Source organism: Sphaeramia orbicularis, chromosome 20 (genome assembly GCF_902148855.1).
Source record: "Sphaeramia orbicularis chromosome 20, fSphaOr1.1, whole genome shotgun sequence".
In the NCBI taxonomy this organism is placed as follows: domain Eukaryota; kingdom Metazoa; phylum Chordata; class Actinopteri; order Kurtiformes; family Apogonidae; genus Sphaeramia; species Sphaeramia orbicularis.
In genome coordinates this window covers 43,602,428-43,621,062 of record NC_043976.1, presented here as the reverse complement: position 1 = coordinate 43,621,062, position 18,635 = coordinate 43,602,428, and the positions used below count along the sequence as shown (strand labels likewise).

At 41.3% G+C, this 18,635-nt stretch overlaps 2 protein-coding genes across 3 annotated transcripts in view; both read left to right on the top strand.

Annotated features, from left to right (window-relative positions):
- The window catches only part of LOC115411376 (tubulin beta-5 chain), a 287,981-nt gene that overhangs the window by 42,167 nt on the left and 227,179 nt on the right, over nt 1–18,635 (top strand). The gene's annotated exons all lie outside the window — the stretch shown is intronic.
- Nucleotides 1–18,635, top strand: part of LOC115411377 (divergent protein kinase domain 1C-like) — a 46,702-nt gene that overhangs the window by 12,931 nt on the left and 15,136 nt on the right. The window contains exon 2 of the mRNA XM_030123488.1: nt 18,413–18,616. Within this exon, the coding sequence (XP_029979348.1) occupies nt 18,413–18,616 (204 nt within the window). The remainder of the gene's footprint in view (nt 1–18,412; nt 18,617–18,635) is intronic.

Genomic DNA, 18,635 nt, shown 5'->3' with positions numbered 1-18,635 from the left:
CTGCATGGATATCAGCCAGAGGAGGCCGAGTTACGGAGAGAAACGGACGAATATGTCACCAAATATCAGGAAAAGGCATCACAATATGAAAATATGGGCTGAGTGTCACATTAGAGGTTAAAAACAGAAAAAAGAGGCTTTTAAGATGTTCTGACATGAAGAAAAGATGATTTACATCTGAGATTTTATTGATGAAATATCTGATGAAGTATTTGTAGTGTTTGACAAAGTGTTTGTAGTGTTTGATGCAGTATTTGTCGTGTTCAATGAAGTACTTGTAGCGTTTGACGAAGTATTTATAGTGTTTGAAGAAGTATTTGTAGTGTTTGATGAAGTATTCGTAGTGTTTGACGAAGTATTTGTGGGGTTTGACAAAGTATTTGTCGTGTTTGAAGAAGTATTTGTCGTGTTTGAAGAAGTATTCATAGTGTTTGAAGAAGTATTTGTAGTGTTTGACGAAGTATTTGTGGGGTTTGACGAAGTATTTGTCGTGTTTGAAGAAGTATTTGTAGTGTTTGATGAAGTATTTGTAGTGTTTGATGAAGTATTTGTAGTGTTTGACAAAGTGTTTGTAGTGTTTGATGCAGTATTTGTAGTGTTTGACAAAGTATTTGTAGTGTTTGATGCAGTATTTGTAGTGTTTGATGAAGTACTTGTAGCGTTTGACGAAGTATTTATAGTGTTTGAAGAAGTATTTGTAGTGTTTGATGAAGTATTCGTAGTGTTTGACGAAGTATTTGTGGGGTTTGACGAAGTATTTGTCGTGTTTGAAGAAGTATTTGTAGTGTTTGATGAAGTACTTGTAGCGTTTGACGAAGTATTTATAGTGTTTGACAAAGTATTTGTAGTGTTTGAAGAAGTATTTTATATATTATATGGACAAAAAGAATATTACTGGAATAGTCAGAAAGAAAAAAATTTGAGAAAAGTCACAATATTGGACTTTTGTAATGAATGACAGAATGATTCAAGTCCATTTAAAGTGAATGGGTGTAAAAATGTGTCCAACACCGTGTGAATTAAATAGTGAATAGTGTGAAAGTTGTGAACCAAACGTGCAGCTGAACTCCATTAAACCGTCCCAGGAACAAAATAAAACCTGTTTCACACTTAATAAAACCACAGTCCCACAGTGAACGAGTTAAAAAAACAGCTGTGTTTAGATTTAGACGAATAAAAGGAAAAGACTGAGATGGATGGAAGAAGACGGAGGAAAAGATCAGACATGATGTTTGTGTCAGAGAAGAAGACGATAAAGAGACGGATGAAAAGAGAGCGACGGGTTTCAGGACAAACGTGACAGAAAATTTAAAAAAAACATCAGAACAGACAAAAAATAGATAAAAACTGAAAAAACAGATAAAAACATAAAAACAGACTTTAGGACAGTTTTTAGGACAGACATTAGGACAGTTTTTAGGACAGACATTAGGACAGTTTTTAGGACAGACTTTAGGACAGTTTTTAGGACAGACATTAGGACAGTTTTTAGGACAGACATTAGGACAGTTTTTAGGACAGACTTTAGGACAGTTTTTAGGACAGACATTAGGACAGTTTTAGGACAGACATTAGGACAGTTTTTAGGACAGACATTAGGACAGTTTTAGGACAGACTTTAGGACAGTTTTAGGACAGACATTAGGACTGTTTCTAGGACAGACATTAGGACAGTTTTTAGGACAGACATTAGGACAGTTTTTAGGACAGACATTAGGACAGTTTTTAGGACAGACTTTAGGACAGTTTTTAGGACAGACATTAGGACAGTTTTTAGGACAGACATTAGGACAGTTTTTAGGACAGACTTTAGGACAGTTTTTAGGACAGACATTAGGACAGTTTTAGGACAGACATTAGGACAGTTTTTAGGACAGACATTAGGACAGTTTTAGGACAGACTTTAGGACAGTTTTAGGACAGACATTAGGACTGTTTCTAGGACAGACATTAGGACAGTTTTTAGGGCAGACATTAGGACAGTTTTAGGACAGACTTTAGGACAGTTTTTAGGACAGACTTTAGGACAGTTTTTAGGACAGACATTAGGACAGTTTTTAGGACAGACATTAGGACGGTTTTTAGGACAGACTTTAGGACAGTTTTTAGGACAGACATTAGGACAGTTTTTAGGACAGACTTTAGGACTGTTTTTAGGACAGACATTAGGACAGTTTTTAGGACAGATGTTAGGACAGTTTTTAGGACAGACATTAGGACAGTTTTTAGGGCAGACTTTAGGACAGTTTTTAGGACAGACATTAGGACAGTTTTTAGGACAGACATTAGGACAGTTTTTAGGACAGACTTTAGGACAGTTTTTAGGACAGACATTAGGACAGTTTTAGGACAGACATTAGGACAGTTTTTAGGACAGACATTAGGACAGTTTTTAGGACAGACATTAGGACAGTTTTTGGGACAGACATTAGGACAGTTTTTAGGACAGACATTAGGACAGTTTTTAGGACAGACTTTAGGACAGTGTTCTGCTGTATTCAGAGTCTTTTCTGTCCTTTTCTGGGGGTTGGAGTTGTAGGTGTCAGTTGCCGTTCCATGTGTGCTGCAGTGCATTGTGGGTCAGCCGGTTGCCGGGGGCGACTTGGACCTGCTTGATCATTTGCCCAGGTTTGTTTGTGAGTGTGTGTGTGTGTCTGTGTCCAGTCGGGTATTCCGATCAAAGTGAGGTCCGCTGGGTGTTTAGAGGGCGTTTGGAGGACATGTTAAAGGACATGTTAAAGGACATGTTAGAGGACATGTTAGAGGATACTTGGAGGACGTTTGGAGGACATGTTAGAGGACATGTTACAGGATACTTGGAGGACGTTTGGAGGACATGTTAGAGGACATGTTAGAGGACATGTTGCAGGACACTTGGAGGACGTTTGGAGGACATGTTAAAGGACATGTTAGAGGACATGTTAGAGGACATGTTAGAGGATACTTGGAGGACGTTTGGAGGACATGTTAGAGGACATGTTAGAGGACATGTTAGAGGATACTTGGAGGACGTTTGGAGGACATGTTAGAGGACATGTTAGAGGATACTTGGAGGACGTTTGGAGGACATGTTAGAGGACATGTTAGAGGACATGTTGCAGGACACTTGGAGGACGTTTGGAGGACATGTTAGAGGACATGTTAGAGGACATGTTAGAGGGCATGTTAGAGGATACTTGGAGGACGTTTGGAGGACATGTTAAAGGACATGTTAGAGGACATGTTAGAGGATACTTGGAGGACGTTTGGAGGACATGTTAGAGGACATGTTAGAGGACATGTTAGAGGACATGTTGCAGGACACTTGGAGGACGTTTGGAGGACATGTTAAAGGACATGTTAGAGGACATGTTAGAGGATACTTGGAGGACGTTTGGAGGACACTTAGAGGACATGTTAGAGGACATGTTAGAGGATACTTGGAGGACGTTTGGAGGACATGTTAGAGGACATGTTGCAGGACACTTGGAGGACGTTTGGAGGACATGTTGGACGACAGTTCTCATTTGTCCTACGGCTCTGTTCATTCTGTTTAGCTTTCATGCATTCCAGTCTGTGATTTAATCTGTGGACGTTTTCTGAATGAAAAGTTTGGAGATGGTTTGATGTTCACAGACAAACTGCACAGATTCAACTGAAGTGTCTGCTGAGGTGCATTGTGGGTAACCAGTCTATCATAATCATGTTCACCGTGGACTGTTTGATTTTATTCTCATCTCCTTTGTCTTTTACACTTTATTTGATCTTTTGCGTCTCGTTGCGTTTGTCGTGTGTTATATTTTCCGATGGATCGTCTTTTCTGTTATTGTTTCATCCATTTCAGATCAAATAATGAACGCACTAACCCTTACAGACCCAAACGTCCACCTTTAACCCTTACAGACCCAAACGTCCACCTTTAACCCTTACAGACCCAAACGTCCACCTTTAACCCTTACAGACCCAAACGTCCACCTTTAACCCTTACAGACCCAAACGTCCACCTTTAACCCTTAAAGACCCAAACGTCCTCCTTTAACCCTTACAGACCCAAACGTCCACCTTTAACCCTTACAGACCCAAACGTCCACTTTTAACCCTTACAGACCCAAACGTCCTCCTTTAACCCTTACAGACCCAAACGTCCACCTTTAACCCTTACAGACCCAAACGTCCACTTTTAACCCTTACAGACCCAAACGTCCTCCTTTAACCCTTACAGACCCAAACGTCCACCTTTAACCCTTACAGACCCAAACGTCCACTTTTAACCCTTACAGACCCAAACGTCCACCTTTAACCCTTACAGACCCAAACGTCCACCTTTAACCTAAACCATCTACTGATCTAAACAGTTTAATTCCTGTTGATCCACTAATCCTATTAATCCATGTCAATAATTGATGTCAAATACAGTTCTTCATCTTTTGATGGTCACCAGATATGACCATATTTGGACGTTCAGAGGCTCAGTAGTTACCGTGGAAACAAGAAAAAGTGACTTTTTCAGCAAATCTATCAAAAACTGAATGTAAAACCCAGTGTGTCCATCCACTATCATTGATCCAACTCCATGGGTTTGACTGGGGAATCAGTGTTGGAGAAGATGAGTTTAATTGTTTACTCATCTTTTTCTGATTTGTAAATAATTGGTGTAAAATACAGTTCTTCATCTTTTCATGGTCATCAGATATGACCATATTTGGACGTTCAGAGGCTCCGTAGTTACCGTGGAAACACTGTCATCTTCTCCAACATTGATTCCCCAGTCAAACCCATGGAGTTGGATCAATGACAGTGGATGGACACACTGGGTTTATGTTCAATTAATGAGAGATTGGACTGAAAAACAAAAAGCAAAAATGAACTAAAATGAAATAAAAAAAAAAAAAAAGAGAGAAAAAAATAAGCACCAAATGACCAAAAACAGTCAAAGCGATCAATAAAATGAAGAATAAATCAACAAAATAATAAATAACATGAACAACATGAGCCAAAAACTGAACACAACAATAAAAATAAGAAAGAAAACAAACAAAAATAAAGAATAATTTAAAAATAATAAACATGGAGAATCTAAACAGGAAAATTAACACAAACAGTGACAGTAATGAATCAAATGAGCCAAATCCATTTAAAAAATTGGGAAAAGAAAAAAATAAACCAAAAACTTAACAAAATTGAAGAAAAAAAATGACAAAAAATAAGCAAGAAAATGAACAACAACAAAGAAAATTAACAAAATAATAAATAACATGGAGAAAATATGCAAGAAAATTAACACAGGCAGCAAAAGTAATGAATCAAATGGACAAAATTAATAAATAAACTTTCTCTTCAGTTTTCTGTTTTTTATATAATAACCCTCAACTTTAATCTGAGCTTTAATGAACATCTACATGATCAGTGAATTAAATATAAGAAAATAGCTGATTTACACTGAAAAAACACTAAATACAGAGGATAATTTTATAATAAATGGTAATAAATCACTTAATAAAGGTTAAATAAAGAGGAACATTCATTACTTAACGGACACATTAGGAACACTGGGTCTTTAAGGGTTAAAACTAAAGCCTTTTGGAAAATATGAGGAAGACCAGTTCTCTGCTACATATTTTTCATTAATACGAAACCGTTTACCTGGATTTAAAAACACTGCATTAGACAAAATTTGGCATCGCTCTAGAGGAACACTTCCTTTTATTTTCTTTGATTATTGTCGAATTACTCTGGAGGACGAAGGCTCCATCCGTCCTCTCTGACAGTCCAATAAAAACCACAACTCAAACTAAACTCACAGGAAATTAACGTGTAACTTTCAGATGTTTGTTCGGTCTAGAACTGATTTATGAAGGAGCGCCACCGCCATCGGCCTCGTTCATCAAAAGCAGCGCCGGCGTCTGAGCCAGGTTTCATTTGTACGAGTTCAGACAAAACCACACCTGTGACCTGCAGACGTAAATCAGACCAAGCTGCAACCTCCACGCCGTCGCTGTATTTGTTTAGGACGTCCCTTCTGCGTCCGACATCAGGGTTTGACGTCTGTGTTGAGCTGTCAAGAACCAAACGATAAGAAAGAGAGAGAGAGAGAGAGGGAGAGAGAGAGAGAGAGAGAGAGAGAGAGAGAGAGAGAGAGAGAGAGAGAGAGCAGAGTTTATTTTATATCAGTAAATGGAAAAAATCTGAAACCAGGAGAATAAAGATCTAAAAGCACAGACCTCCGCCGAGGCAGATCAGTGCGCCCCCCCCCCCCCCCCATCACCACCAAAATGTAATCATTTGTTCCTTGTGCCAGTATCAACCAAATCTACAATAATCAAATAGTTTTAGCATCTGAAATGTCAGAGTTACGAAAAGATATTGGAAATAAAATGTATGCCAGGATCATCGGTTTACATATCTGTATACCAGTGGCAGCCGCTCGTCTTTCAGACAGGGGAAGCTCCTGTCGGCTTACGTCAAAAAAATTGTCAAGTTATTTAAACATAAATTCGTCCCTCCGTTCCTTTTTAAGAAAATGCTCAGTGACCTTATCGTACCAAGTAGGCGTCTTTTCCAGAGATTTGATAGGTAGTTGACTCTGACCTAGCCAACAGTATGACTGATTTAACTATCTACAAAACAATATTAAACTTGAACAAGATATGATTAAATTCTGTAACTGAAACAAGAAAACGCTGAAATTATGTTAAACTGAAAGAAGGAAGTACAATGAGTGGGTTTTATTTACAGTGCAAGAAATGAACGAGTAATTTGGTTTCTGCGATTTCACAGCAGAATGTGTGACGGTATTAAACTGAACTGTGTCAGTGAAGGAGCAGATCTGAAAACAGCTGTCAATCAAATGGGATTCAGCCTTTGGACTGATCCTCCAATCAGCACGTGGAAGCTCAGCGTCCGGCCCAGCAGAGCTCCGCCCACAGCTCCATTCACCCCCAGAGACGCCGAGCGTCCGGGGGCGGGACAACATGGTGTCATTTATCCAATTACCGTCCAGTTTTGAGGCGATGAATAAACCAGTTCCACTCAGTCCCATTGACGTGCATGGACGCTGAGCGTCTACAGACAAATGCACTGAGCAGAGATGGAGGAGAAAACACAGACACGGGAATGGAGGAGAAGTGAACAACATCCAGTCTGTGATTTGGGATCAAACTGATTCTGAACGAACTCGTCTGTGAGATGAACGTGTTCTAACACATTTGGAGTCAATGAAATGAAAACACAACTGAACAGATTTGATCATTTAATTGGAGTCATTTTAGGGGAAGCTGAGCTTCCACTGCAGTCTGACAGAAACTGCCTCTGCTGTAACCGCTAACCCTAAGCCCCACCCACTAATCGCATGGTATTTGACGCGGTGTGAACATACATATGGAAAACTTATAATGCGTACAGATAACACGCCAATTAAAAGTGGCGTGTATATTTACGCAGTTCATGGTATCGCGTTGAAATGTCAAACGTATGAGTGGGACAGCGAACAGGAAAGTCGTCATAATGTTTCACTTCTGTTGAAAACCGATGTTCGTCATTTTCCGTCGTGTTTATACTGATTTGACTTTACATTGCGATGGTTTAACTGCGAACTTTGGGTTAATTTGAGCTGAAACGTCACCATCATCTCCAAGTGAAAAGCATTAGATGAATGTTTCTTCAGGTTGAGTTCGCATTGATCTCATCTTCTTTTCATCTCCGGCAGCAGAGCGAGTAAAAGTCAGACATAGATGTCGAGGAGACGGAACGTACTTGTTTTTGTCTCTGATGAACGGACAAGAAGCTTTTCAGCCGCTGTTTGGGTTCAAGGTGAACAGGAGCGACTGGAGGAAACTTATTTGTTGCCGGTTGTTCGTCTTCAGAGTGTGTTTATGAGCTCTTATCGGTCCCGACGCCGCCTCGGTTTGTTGATCTGTATTCAAGCGTGGCGGCGGCTCGGAGACACGAGGAGGAGGAGGAGGAGGAGGAGGAGGAGGAGGAGGAACAGAAGGTCAGAAGGGACGAAGAGCAGCAAGGACAGATAAGAACAGAGACGGCAGCGCTCAGACTGGGCCTGAATACCAATGGACTAACGCCATCTGAGCGTCAACGCCGCCGCCATGAGACGTTTGACCATTCGCTCTGAAACCACCACCGACCCCCGAACCACGATGTGTTCACTGCAGCTCTGAACTTTAACATCCACACATAACAAAAAATGTCTAACAAGACTCTGACATGAGTTCATCCTGCACCAAACAACACTTTTACAAGAGTCGAACTGGACTCATCTGGTCCTGGTCGAAGTTCTAGTTTCAGACGGTGAGGTGAAAGAGGACAACACAGGGCTGTAATAAGACAAAAAACAGCTGAGACCAGACTGAACAGAGGTGACAGGACAAGACAGATGTAACAGAACTCTTATTTAACCAGAAAGGCCTCATTGATACTAAAAGTCTCTCCTCACACAGTAACAGGGCTGATACAGTAACAGGGCTGATACAGTAACAGGGCTGATACAGTAACAGGGCTGATACAGTAACAGGGCTGATACAGTAACAGGGCTGAAATGACAGAATTATGAAATAGTGAAAAATGAACATGTTATTACAGGATCATTCTAATGCGTTGTATTATACTTTAGTGTCGTGTTGTTGTACTTCATGTTGTTCTTTTGCGTTGTCGTACATCATGTTGTTGTGTTGTACTTTATGTCGTGTTGTCGCACTTCATGTCAAGTCATTCATGTCATTGTGTTGTTATACATCGTGTCGTTGTGTTGTACTTGGTGTTGCACGTTTGTGTTGTACGTTTGTGTTGTCGTATACAGTGTTGTCGTACATCATGGTGTTGTCGTACATGCTGTTGTCGTACATGGTGCTGCAGGGGCTTGTGGGAGTTCAGATGTGTCTGTGCTGCTCAGTGTTTTGTGTGTTTTGTGTGGATCTGAGTGCGGCCTTACCGCTGGAGGCTTGCTTGGTTTCCATGGCGTCGGTACATGTGGTCTCAGTGTGTTTTCTGGGTTTTCATCTGTTCATCACGCTCTCTTTAAGCTGGGTCGCCGTTCGCCGCCGTTCGCCACCCGTGGATGGAGTTTTGACAGGTTTCAAAGCCTGCAGCCAAAACAGAGCTCAGCACAGAGTGGTGGCGGCGGCGGCGTTGTGTCAAACTATGATTGGCCTCATGAAATATTCAGTCCGACTGCAGCGTAGGACGATAAACCAACAGCCGGCAGCTGTGGACCAGGCTGTTTTTACAGCAGGATTCGCCTCAACTCCCTGAAAAGACTCAGTGTTTGTCAGGTTTTCCAAACTCCCACGGGTTCATTCAGCCGCCGTCACAATAACAGCTATTGTTGAACGCACTTTTAACAGGAGGTTCGGAGCCGGAACCGATGTTTCCAAGTGATTAAAACGATTCAACGCTTTTCAGGTGGAAAGAGCGAAAAACAAAGACAGGAGAGGACGAAGAAAGAGCTGAAAAAGAAAAAGATCTGCTTAATGTGACAGGATTTAACAAAAAAACAGGTCATTCTAACATAAAACCAAGAACATTTGGTAGGATCATACGCGATAATCTGCATGTAACAATGCGATATTTCCATGTTATTACAACATACAACTTTCTGGACCCATTCAGGGCTGTTTCCAGGTTCTTTCTGGACTCATCTGGGGCTGTTTCCAGGTTTACTCTGGTCTTTCTGGACTCATTCAGGTCTATTCTGGTTCTTTCTGGACTCACAGAGGCCCCAGTCCTGCTGATGTTCCTCCAAACTGAAACAAAGCGCTGCAGATCGATGCCAGCGCTGACAGTGGGTTTTGGAAAACGAAGCTCTTGTGCCGTTAAATTATCTGTAATTTGCAGTGAAAGTGGAAGTGCTAATGCCTCTTTAATGACTGAAACTCACCGACTGTTTGTACAAGGTTGAGTCTGATCGATGCCGCCGCCGTTCGGGATGAACTGTCGGAATATTTTATCGACACTTTGTCAACAGTCTGAATTATTCATGCCTCTTTCGGAACGCCCGGTGTTGTAAATAAACATCAGCGCGGTGACGGCGGTTTCCAGGCGACATTGACAGGTCTAAACATCCAGCATACAGCTCAGACATGTTTCCATAATCCCTGTTATTAATCTTCTGTGGTCGACGTAGAAGTGCCGCCTGCGGGCAGACGATCAGATGGCTTCTGTGTTTTATGTGCAGGCTTTTGTTGGCAGCACACCTCGGTTTTTATTGGATCGTGTGCATTTCGTGCCTTCGGGTTCATGATAGCGACGTGATGCTCGGTTCAGTCGTCTCAACACGCCGTTCGACCGCAGGTGTGTTCGGGTCACATGGTATCGAACCAGGAAGTGGTCTGCAGATAACTGAACACTTTATAACAGTGGTTCCCAACCTTTTTTAACTGGTGACCACATTTTAACATCACAAATTTCTGGCGACCCCAGACGTTCAAAACAGATTTTTTTTTTTTTGGCTAAAATTCATTTGTTTTTGATCATGTAATAGTTTGCTACTATGTTGCAAATAAATGTTAATTTTAGAAATTTAGTCTACATAATGTCTATTATTGTGGACAGAGGCAGTAAATCCAGGTGTAGATTACTGCACAAAGAGAGAATTATATTTTCCTTGGTCAGGATCTGTCCAGTCAGTCCAGCTGTGATTTACAAGGAGGACAATTAATACTGAACAAACAAGAACTGAAACTATGAATTATGAAAGAGCTGCAGCATCTGAAACTGACCACAGTGAACATTTGACACAGAAACAGAACCACAGAGCTGCAGTTTCACTCTCAGTTTGTCATGTCTGTAATGGATTATGATTGTCTCTCAATTCACCATATATTTTTATTAGTAAGTTTTTATTTTTATTTTTATTTTTATCAATTACTAGAAATTTCAGGCGATCCCACGTGGGATCCTGACCCCAAGGTTGAAAAACCCTGCTTTATAACAACAGGAAGACGATTTAACACAGAGGTGTCAAACATGCGGCTCGGGGACATTTCATGTTATTCATAGTTTTTGTGAAAGGATAGTTTATCCATGTAAACATTTTCATGTAATCTGACTTTTTTTGCACTAAAACAAACATACATTTGGAGTTGTTATCATTTTTAGGATATTCTGTCATCATTTTACTTTAGATCAGGGGTCTCAAACATGTGGCCCAGGGGCCAAATGTGGTCCACCAAAGGTTCCAATCCGGCCCATGAGATGAATTTGAGCAGGGACCAGAAGACGACTCTAAACCACAAGGGACGAGAAGTGACAGACTGAATGGTGCCGCCAGCTAAAATTGCTAGAGCGAAATAAATTACTTTCATATCAATCCGACGTTGACAAAGACAAAACGAAGGGAATTTTATCCATAATTTTTATATGTTTTAATTAGTTTCGTAAACACACAATACAGTTTCAGTTAGTTATGTTTTTTTTTCTTTTAATTATAGTTTTTATTTATTTCAGTTAACGAAAATGTTTTTTCAGTTCTAGTTTTGGTCATTTCTTTCTTTTTTTTTTTTTATTAATGATAGTTAACAAGACAACAACAACAACACATAAACAAAGGGAAACTCAAACAAATAAACAAACAAACAAACCATAAACAACAACAGTGACAGAGTATTGACAAACAACAACAACATCATATTACAATGAAAAAGATCATAAATGTAAATAGCAACTAAACCATGGTTTAGTTGCTAGTTTTGGTCATTTTGTTAGTTTTTGTTAATGATAATAACCTTGGTGCAGAGTTTATTGTGTGTTTAAGAGGGTTTTGTGTCCTGCTGGGAGCCGGCCCACACTTCCAGTGAACTGACCCGGGGTCAGTCTCCGCCCACGTTCCACGGACGCTGCTTGAATGCGCTCCATTCAGCCCCCACCGCCGCCGTCCCACGGCTGGAAAAGTCACGGCACTGCGGTCGGAGCTCTGCAGAACCAGAGCCGCTCAGACGTGTGGATCCACACCGCTGCCTCGTGTGGATACTGTACATGACTGTGGCTGACCTTTGACCTCCTGTCAGCCCTCATTAATCACCCCCTGTCGTCTGTTAGTGGGCCGAGGGCTGAGGCTCATGGGAAACGGCCTCCGTGTTCCCGCAGAGGAGGCCCGGTCCGACCGCATCGGCAGAAAATAATGAAGTATTTAGAGTTGAGTTTGTGGGAAAAACCATTGACGTATGGGGAGGGGGGGGGGGGGGTGTGTGTGTGGAGCGTTTAGGAAACACTGGACTTTCCCACAGTCCCTGAAGGCTTCAGGCTTTTAGATCAGACTATGGGAGTCAGTTTTCATATCTTTGTGGACGTTTTCTGCCGTAAATCATGTGAAAAAATACATTTACATAACCCTTAAAAATTAGGCAATGGCTGTTGTGACGAATTCTGGTCCCTGCCGAAAACAGCCCCCCCCCCCCCAAGTCAACCATGAACAGGACACAGTGACCCAAACTCACCCTGTCACACCAGAACAGCTCCAAATATGAGCTGCAAAAGTCATTTTACTCCTTTGGCTTATTCTCATGGGGGGTGCAGTTTTATATACATATATATATATATATACACACACACACTACTCACAAAAAGTTAAAGATATTCGGCTTTTGGATGAAATTTCAGGACGAACCTAAAATGCACTATAACCTTTACAGATGAACTTAATGTGAACTTCTCTAAACTTTTGAATGAACATGTCCAACAATTCAATGTTTCAGGACTTTTTGCAAAACTTGCTATTCTTTAACAAGGAACTTAACGGTAAAATTAACAACAGGTGTTTGATCCACGAATCCACCAATAAAGTTCCTGGTTCAATTACAATTGGTATTTAAACAGTCCTCCTCATCATGCTGTTCACATTTTGACATCATGGGACCAAGATGACACCTAACAATTCATCAACAGTACCTCGCCATTGCGAGGCTTCAAACAGGACGTTCTCAGGCGGAAGTGGCCACTGAGCTCACAGTGTAGTAGAGGGTCATCAGCAGGTTGTACCAGAGATACAGAGAGACTGGAAGAGTCACAGAAAGGCAGAGAAGTGGACGTCCTTCATTGTGAACAGCGCCCTGCGGAACCGGATGATGAATGCCACTGAACTCCAGACACATTTAAGGGAGGTGAGAGGCACCCAAGTGTCATGTCAGACTATTCAAAACCGTTTACATCAGTGTGGTCTGCATGCTGGAGGACCTGCAAAGGTACCTGAACACACCACCAGGCACAGGCGTCATCATTTTGCATGGGTCAGGGAGCCTTTACACTGGACGAGGAACCAGTGGGCCTCAGTGCTGTTCTGTGATGAAAGTCGATTCATGTTGAGCAGAAAAGATGGCCGCCAATGATGTTGGAGATGTCAAGGAAAGCGCTATGCATCAGCCACTGTGGTCACCAGACGAGCTTTTGGTGGTGGTGGTGGTGGTGTTACAGCGTGGGCAGGCATGTCTGGACAGAACTGCCCTACACTGTGTGACTGGTACAGAGACCAGCCCAGACCACCTCCATAACATCATTAATCCAGTCATTGTGCCCCTGCATGAACAACACAGGCCCAGTTTCGTCTTCATGGATGACCATGCTCCAGCTCATTGAGGTCACATCATTAGGGAACGGCTGCTGGACACTGGGGTACCTCAAATGGAGCGGCCTGCACTTTCTCCAGACCTGAATCCCATAAAAAAACCTATGGGATCAGCTGAGTCACCGTGTAGAGGCTTGTAACTGTGTACCCCAGAACCTCAAAGACCTGAGGGTCGCCCTTCAAGAAGAATGGGATGCCATGCCTCAGCAGACAATAAGTCAGCTTGTGAACAGCATGAGACGTCATCGTCAAGCTGTAACTGATGCTCAAGGGCACATGGCAAGTTACTGAGACATTGACATTTTTTGTTGATGTGTAACTACCACAGCTGTTGGCTTTGGTTTCAATACATTGTTTGAGATGAGGAAATTACCACTGCATGCTTCTACTTAAATGCCCTACTGTCATGATATAATACCACTGTAGTGTAAACTTTTTACATTTCCCATAAATGTCACCCAAAAGCCAAATATCCCTAACTTTTTGTGAGTAGTACATATACACATAATGCTGGTTTAGACAAAGAGGTGAGAACTAATAAGTTGTGCTTCTTCTCGCTCCTTTTCAAATATGACTCTTTCTTTTTTTGTTTGCATTATTATTTTTTACTTCCTTGAATCTTCATTTCTATATTATGTTGTGCAAAGAAGTCAATTAGTAGCACTCAGGAAGCTTGTACCATTTCCATATTTGAAATAAATCAATTTAAAAAAAATAAATAAATTAATGAAAACGAGAGGAAAGACCAGTTTGACAGACGGACGGTGAAGGAGAGGAGGGAAGGATGGAAGAAAAAAGAGAGGCAGATGTACAAATGAAAGACAGTGAAGGATTAAAGATGCAGAAGTTGACACTGAGACAGTTGGTGTAAAATGGTTGAGTATTTTCCATTGGTGTTGAATCCCACGGAACTGGTTTTCAGGTAGATCTGGGGTCCTGCGGTGGTTTCCGTCCACTGGCCTCAGGCTCTTCATTCCTAAACTCGTCTACAACCAACAAGTTCAGGCACAAACTCTGCTCACCTCCCTCTCTCACACTCTCTCTCTGTTCATGTGATGCTCGCTCGTCCAGCTGAGGCCTTCGGCTTCGGTTCGCACACAGGAATGCGATGAAGGCGTTTAAACGTCCGCCGCCGTTCGGCCTTTTTACCGCCGCGGAATGTAACGGTACCCGACCCACAAAGGACGCCTTTCACCTCCAATCAGACGTCTGGACTGTCTGAGAGCGAACAGGGAAGAAGACGAGAGGAAAGACCGGTTTGACAGACGGACGAAGAGGAAGGAAGAGAGAAAGAAAACACATGAAAGCTAAGAAAAGAGTAGGAAATAAAAAAGAAAAAATGAATATGAACAAATATAAAATAAAGGAAGAACATAACGTGCTGTTCACTGTGAATCCACCTCAAACAAATATAGAGTCAGATTGTGTTCAAGTTCCTGTATGGAAGTAAATCTGTGTCATCAGATTTTAATTATACAAACTATTGAATTTCTGGGACTGATTTTTTTTCTTTGCACTGAAATTAAGTATCTGAATTTATTGTCTCTGAATTCAACTATGTTCATAAATTTAAAATAAAAAAAAATTCAGATGCAAAAAATTCCGAAGCAAAAAATTCAGATCACACATCCGGGACACCAAGGATAAGCAACTGATTCTATCTCAAGTCAAATTGACCGCCGGCCAATCGAGTTACGTTAGGTTGGTCATGTGACACCGATGCATGACAAAGACGAAAACAAAGGGAATTTTATCCATAATTTTTATCCGTTTCAGTTCGTTTTGTAAACACACAATACAGTTTCAGTTAGTTTTTTTCTTTTAATTATAGTTTTTATTTATTTCAGTTAATGAAAATGTTTTTTAATTCTAGTTTTCATTATTTCGTTAGTTTTCATTAACGACAATAACCTTACCACTGACCTGCTCTTAGTTTCTGTGACTATAGTGATGGACAGATTGAAACCTCCTCTCATTGGTCCAAATGGACAGTGGTTGTCATTCAGACATGAGGAGGAGGCCACGCCCCCATCTGTCATCACGGCTCCTCCCACCGCTGTTGAGTCCGTCAGCGCCTCTGTCGGAGATAAGGGCAGACCACGGGGCTGATGGGAGGACAAGGGTGGACAGATGGGAGCGGGTCAGGGTTTTCGGTTACACTGTCTTTCACCTGCAGCTTCGGACCAAATAAGGTGCGGGGGGGGGGGGGGGGGCAAACATGTGGCCCGTGGACCAAAAACAACCCACCATAGGATCCGATTGGGCCCACGGGATGAATTTACAAAGTTAAAAAAATTACACTGAAGATATGAACAATAATCTGTGTAGCATTGGTTCTTTTCATATTTAATTAAGAATCCACAATCGGAAAACGAAAAAAATGACTCATTTCATTATTCATGTACAAATTAACAATCAAAAATCATGTTGTTTTTCATTCGTTTGACTGTGTGCACAAATTAAAAAGTGGAAATAATCAAATGGACCAAATGTGGGGTTTCATGTTGACAATTTTCTGGTATGACCCAGAAGTTCCTGACTTCTTCAAAACCAAAACACAAAACCGAAATAAGTCAAATCCATCCGAGAAAAAACACACAATCAATGGAATCAGAAGAGGAGGAGGAAGAGGAGGAGGAGAAGGAAGAGGAGGAGGAAGAGGAGGAGGAAGAGGAGGAGGAGAAGGAAGAGGAGGAGGAAGAGGAGGAGGAGAAGGAAGAGGAGGAGGAAGAGGAGGCGGAGACAGAGGAGGAGGAAATGATAAAGAAGAAGAAAGATGAAAATGAAATACGAAAACAAAAAGGCACAAAAAAATAAGTGAAAAAGTTTTAAAAATTAAAAAATGAGTCAAAATAAGAGAAAACACAACAAACTGAAAATGACTGAAGAGAAAATCCAGATGAGGAGTTGCCGTGACGACAGATGGTTTGTCGGCAGTAAACGCTGAAACCACAGTTTGGACGATGAGGATGTTTGGAGTCAGACTAAGACCAGGACCAGGACCAGGACCTGAACCCAGACCAGGATCTGAACTGTGCTCAGATCCTAGCTCAAGTTCAGGTTCAGGTTCAGGTCTGGTGTTTGTGTTGGAATGTGGGCGGGGCCAGGATGATCCCGTTAATCCCGGGTTAATCCCGGGTTAATCCTTCACGCCTCCAGACTCTGATCAAATCAGACGCTGCTTTTCACTCTGGATTAATGAAGTGAAGACGAAGGAAAGCAGACGATGACGATGAAGGTGAAGAGTCATGAGATCCATGAACCGACGACTGAGAAGAGCAGAATAAAACCTAGAGAAAACATCGAACTAATCCCATTTGGATTAAATAGAGTCGTTAGTTTAACTCCAGGTTTTACACTAAAGACACTTTATCAAATATAAAAAGGTTTTATATAATTACACATGATTTTATACTTATATGATTTATATTAATCACATATGTATTAGATAACAATGTAGAATTAAATATATGATCATTATTATATTGATTTGATAAAAACATATATTCATGTTGTATTTATTTACGTATGTTGTGTTGTAATAAAAGTTTTTTGTCTTTTCTCTTATTCCGTGTGCTTGCATGTAATGCAAGGCACAGGAGACTACTGTTCGTCACATTTATTCTTATTTTTATTATTGTGATTTCTGATTTATACAAAAAACTCTGAAAAAAAATACGGCCATAATACATACCACATCTTTCGAGACCAGACTGCACATTTTTGTAATAACATGTTTGGTCTATTTCCAGCGGTCTGGGTCACATATTTTTTCAAAGTTTTTTGTATAAGTCAGAAGTCATAATAATAAAAAGAAAAATAAATATGACGAACAGTAGTCCCCTGTGCCTTGCATTACATGCAAGCACACAGGGAAAAATGTGCAGCCTGATCTCGAAAGATGTGCTATGTATATGGCTTGACATTCCGATGCACGGATTTCGTTAAAATTGTGAAAAACCAGTCAAATTTGTCCATCCGAAATGAATTGGGCCATTTTCAAGTGGCTACCATTCCCAAACGATTCGTGCTAAAATTATTCGGTCAACACAAAAACGTTCGGCTTGGCCCAAAGATTATCTCTGTGGTCACGTGGTAACGATAACAGTTACATTTTTTCGCACAAAAATGCAAAAAAAAAAAACCCTATTCATTTTCAGTGGGAACAACAAAAAAGTTGACTGTTTTCTGACCACTACTGCTTCACCATACTTTTACCTACAGACTTCATTTAAACTTTAAAACGCAGGCATTTTTTTTCATCTCTCCAAAAATGTCTGCGGTATGAGGATGGGGTTCATGGTTTTCGAAAGGTGAGTCTTCAAAAACCCCTGGGTTTAGTCCAAATCTCATCTGCTAGAGTGGGTGATGTCATCACCTAGAGTGAAGGAGCAGCAAAAATTCACCTGAAAATTTTCTGAACAACTCGCCCTCCCGGCCAAACGATACATAGGAGGCAAATTATCTTTTCCAGAAATGTAGCCAACGTTCCTGGGCTTCATATGAACCCATGTTTGAAGACCTAGCTCTTTCTAAAGTGAAATGGCAGGCAGTAGTTTAGGGGCAAATTCCTCCTCAGCTCCTATTCAAATCAATACAAATCAGTGCTAAATGGATCGTCCTGCTCCTGGTGAGTTGACTGTTTTTACACTGCCATAACTCGGTCACTTCTCAAAGTACGGACAAAAAATGGGAGATATTTCTTGCTATTACATCGTACCTTACCACAAGTCCACCGATCCGACAAGAGGCAAGCACACGGGTTACATTTCCTTCAGGAAATGTATGGACGTTTTGTATTGTTAATCTGCTTTTGTTGGTGATTATATTCTGTTCTTTCTTTCTTTCTTTCTTTCTTTCTTTCAGTGTCTGGAATTCGCCGAGGGCTCGGTGACCGGCGACATGTGCGACGACCTGTGCGTCCTGGGATTGGTCGAGTACAAACGCTGCCTTTACTACGAGAACGGGAAGAAGGTGATCGAAGCGCGTTGGCGAGGAAAGCCCGTCATCCTCAAGTCCAAACTGGAGAACTTCTCGTCGTACGAACCCCTGGGGATCCTGGACTATCAGGTCTGAGATCCTACACATC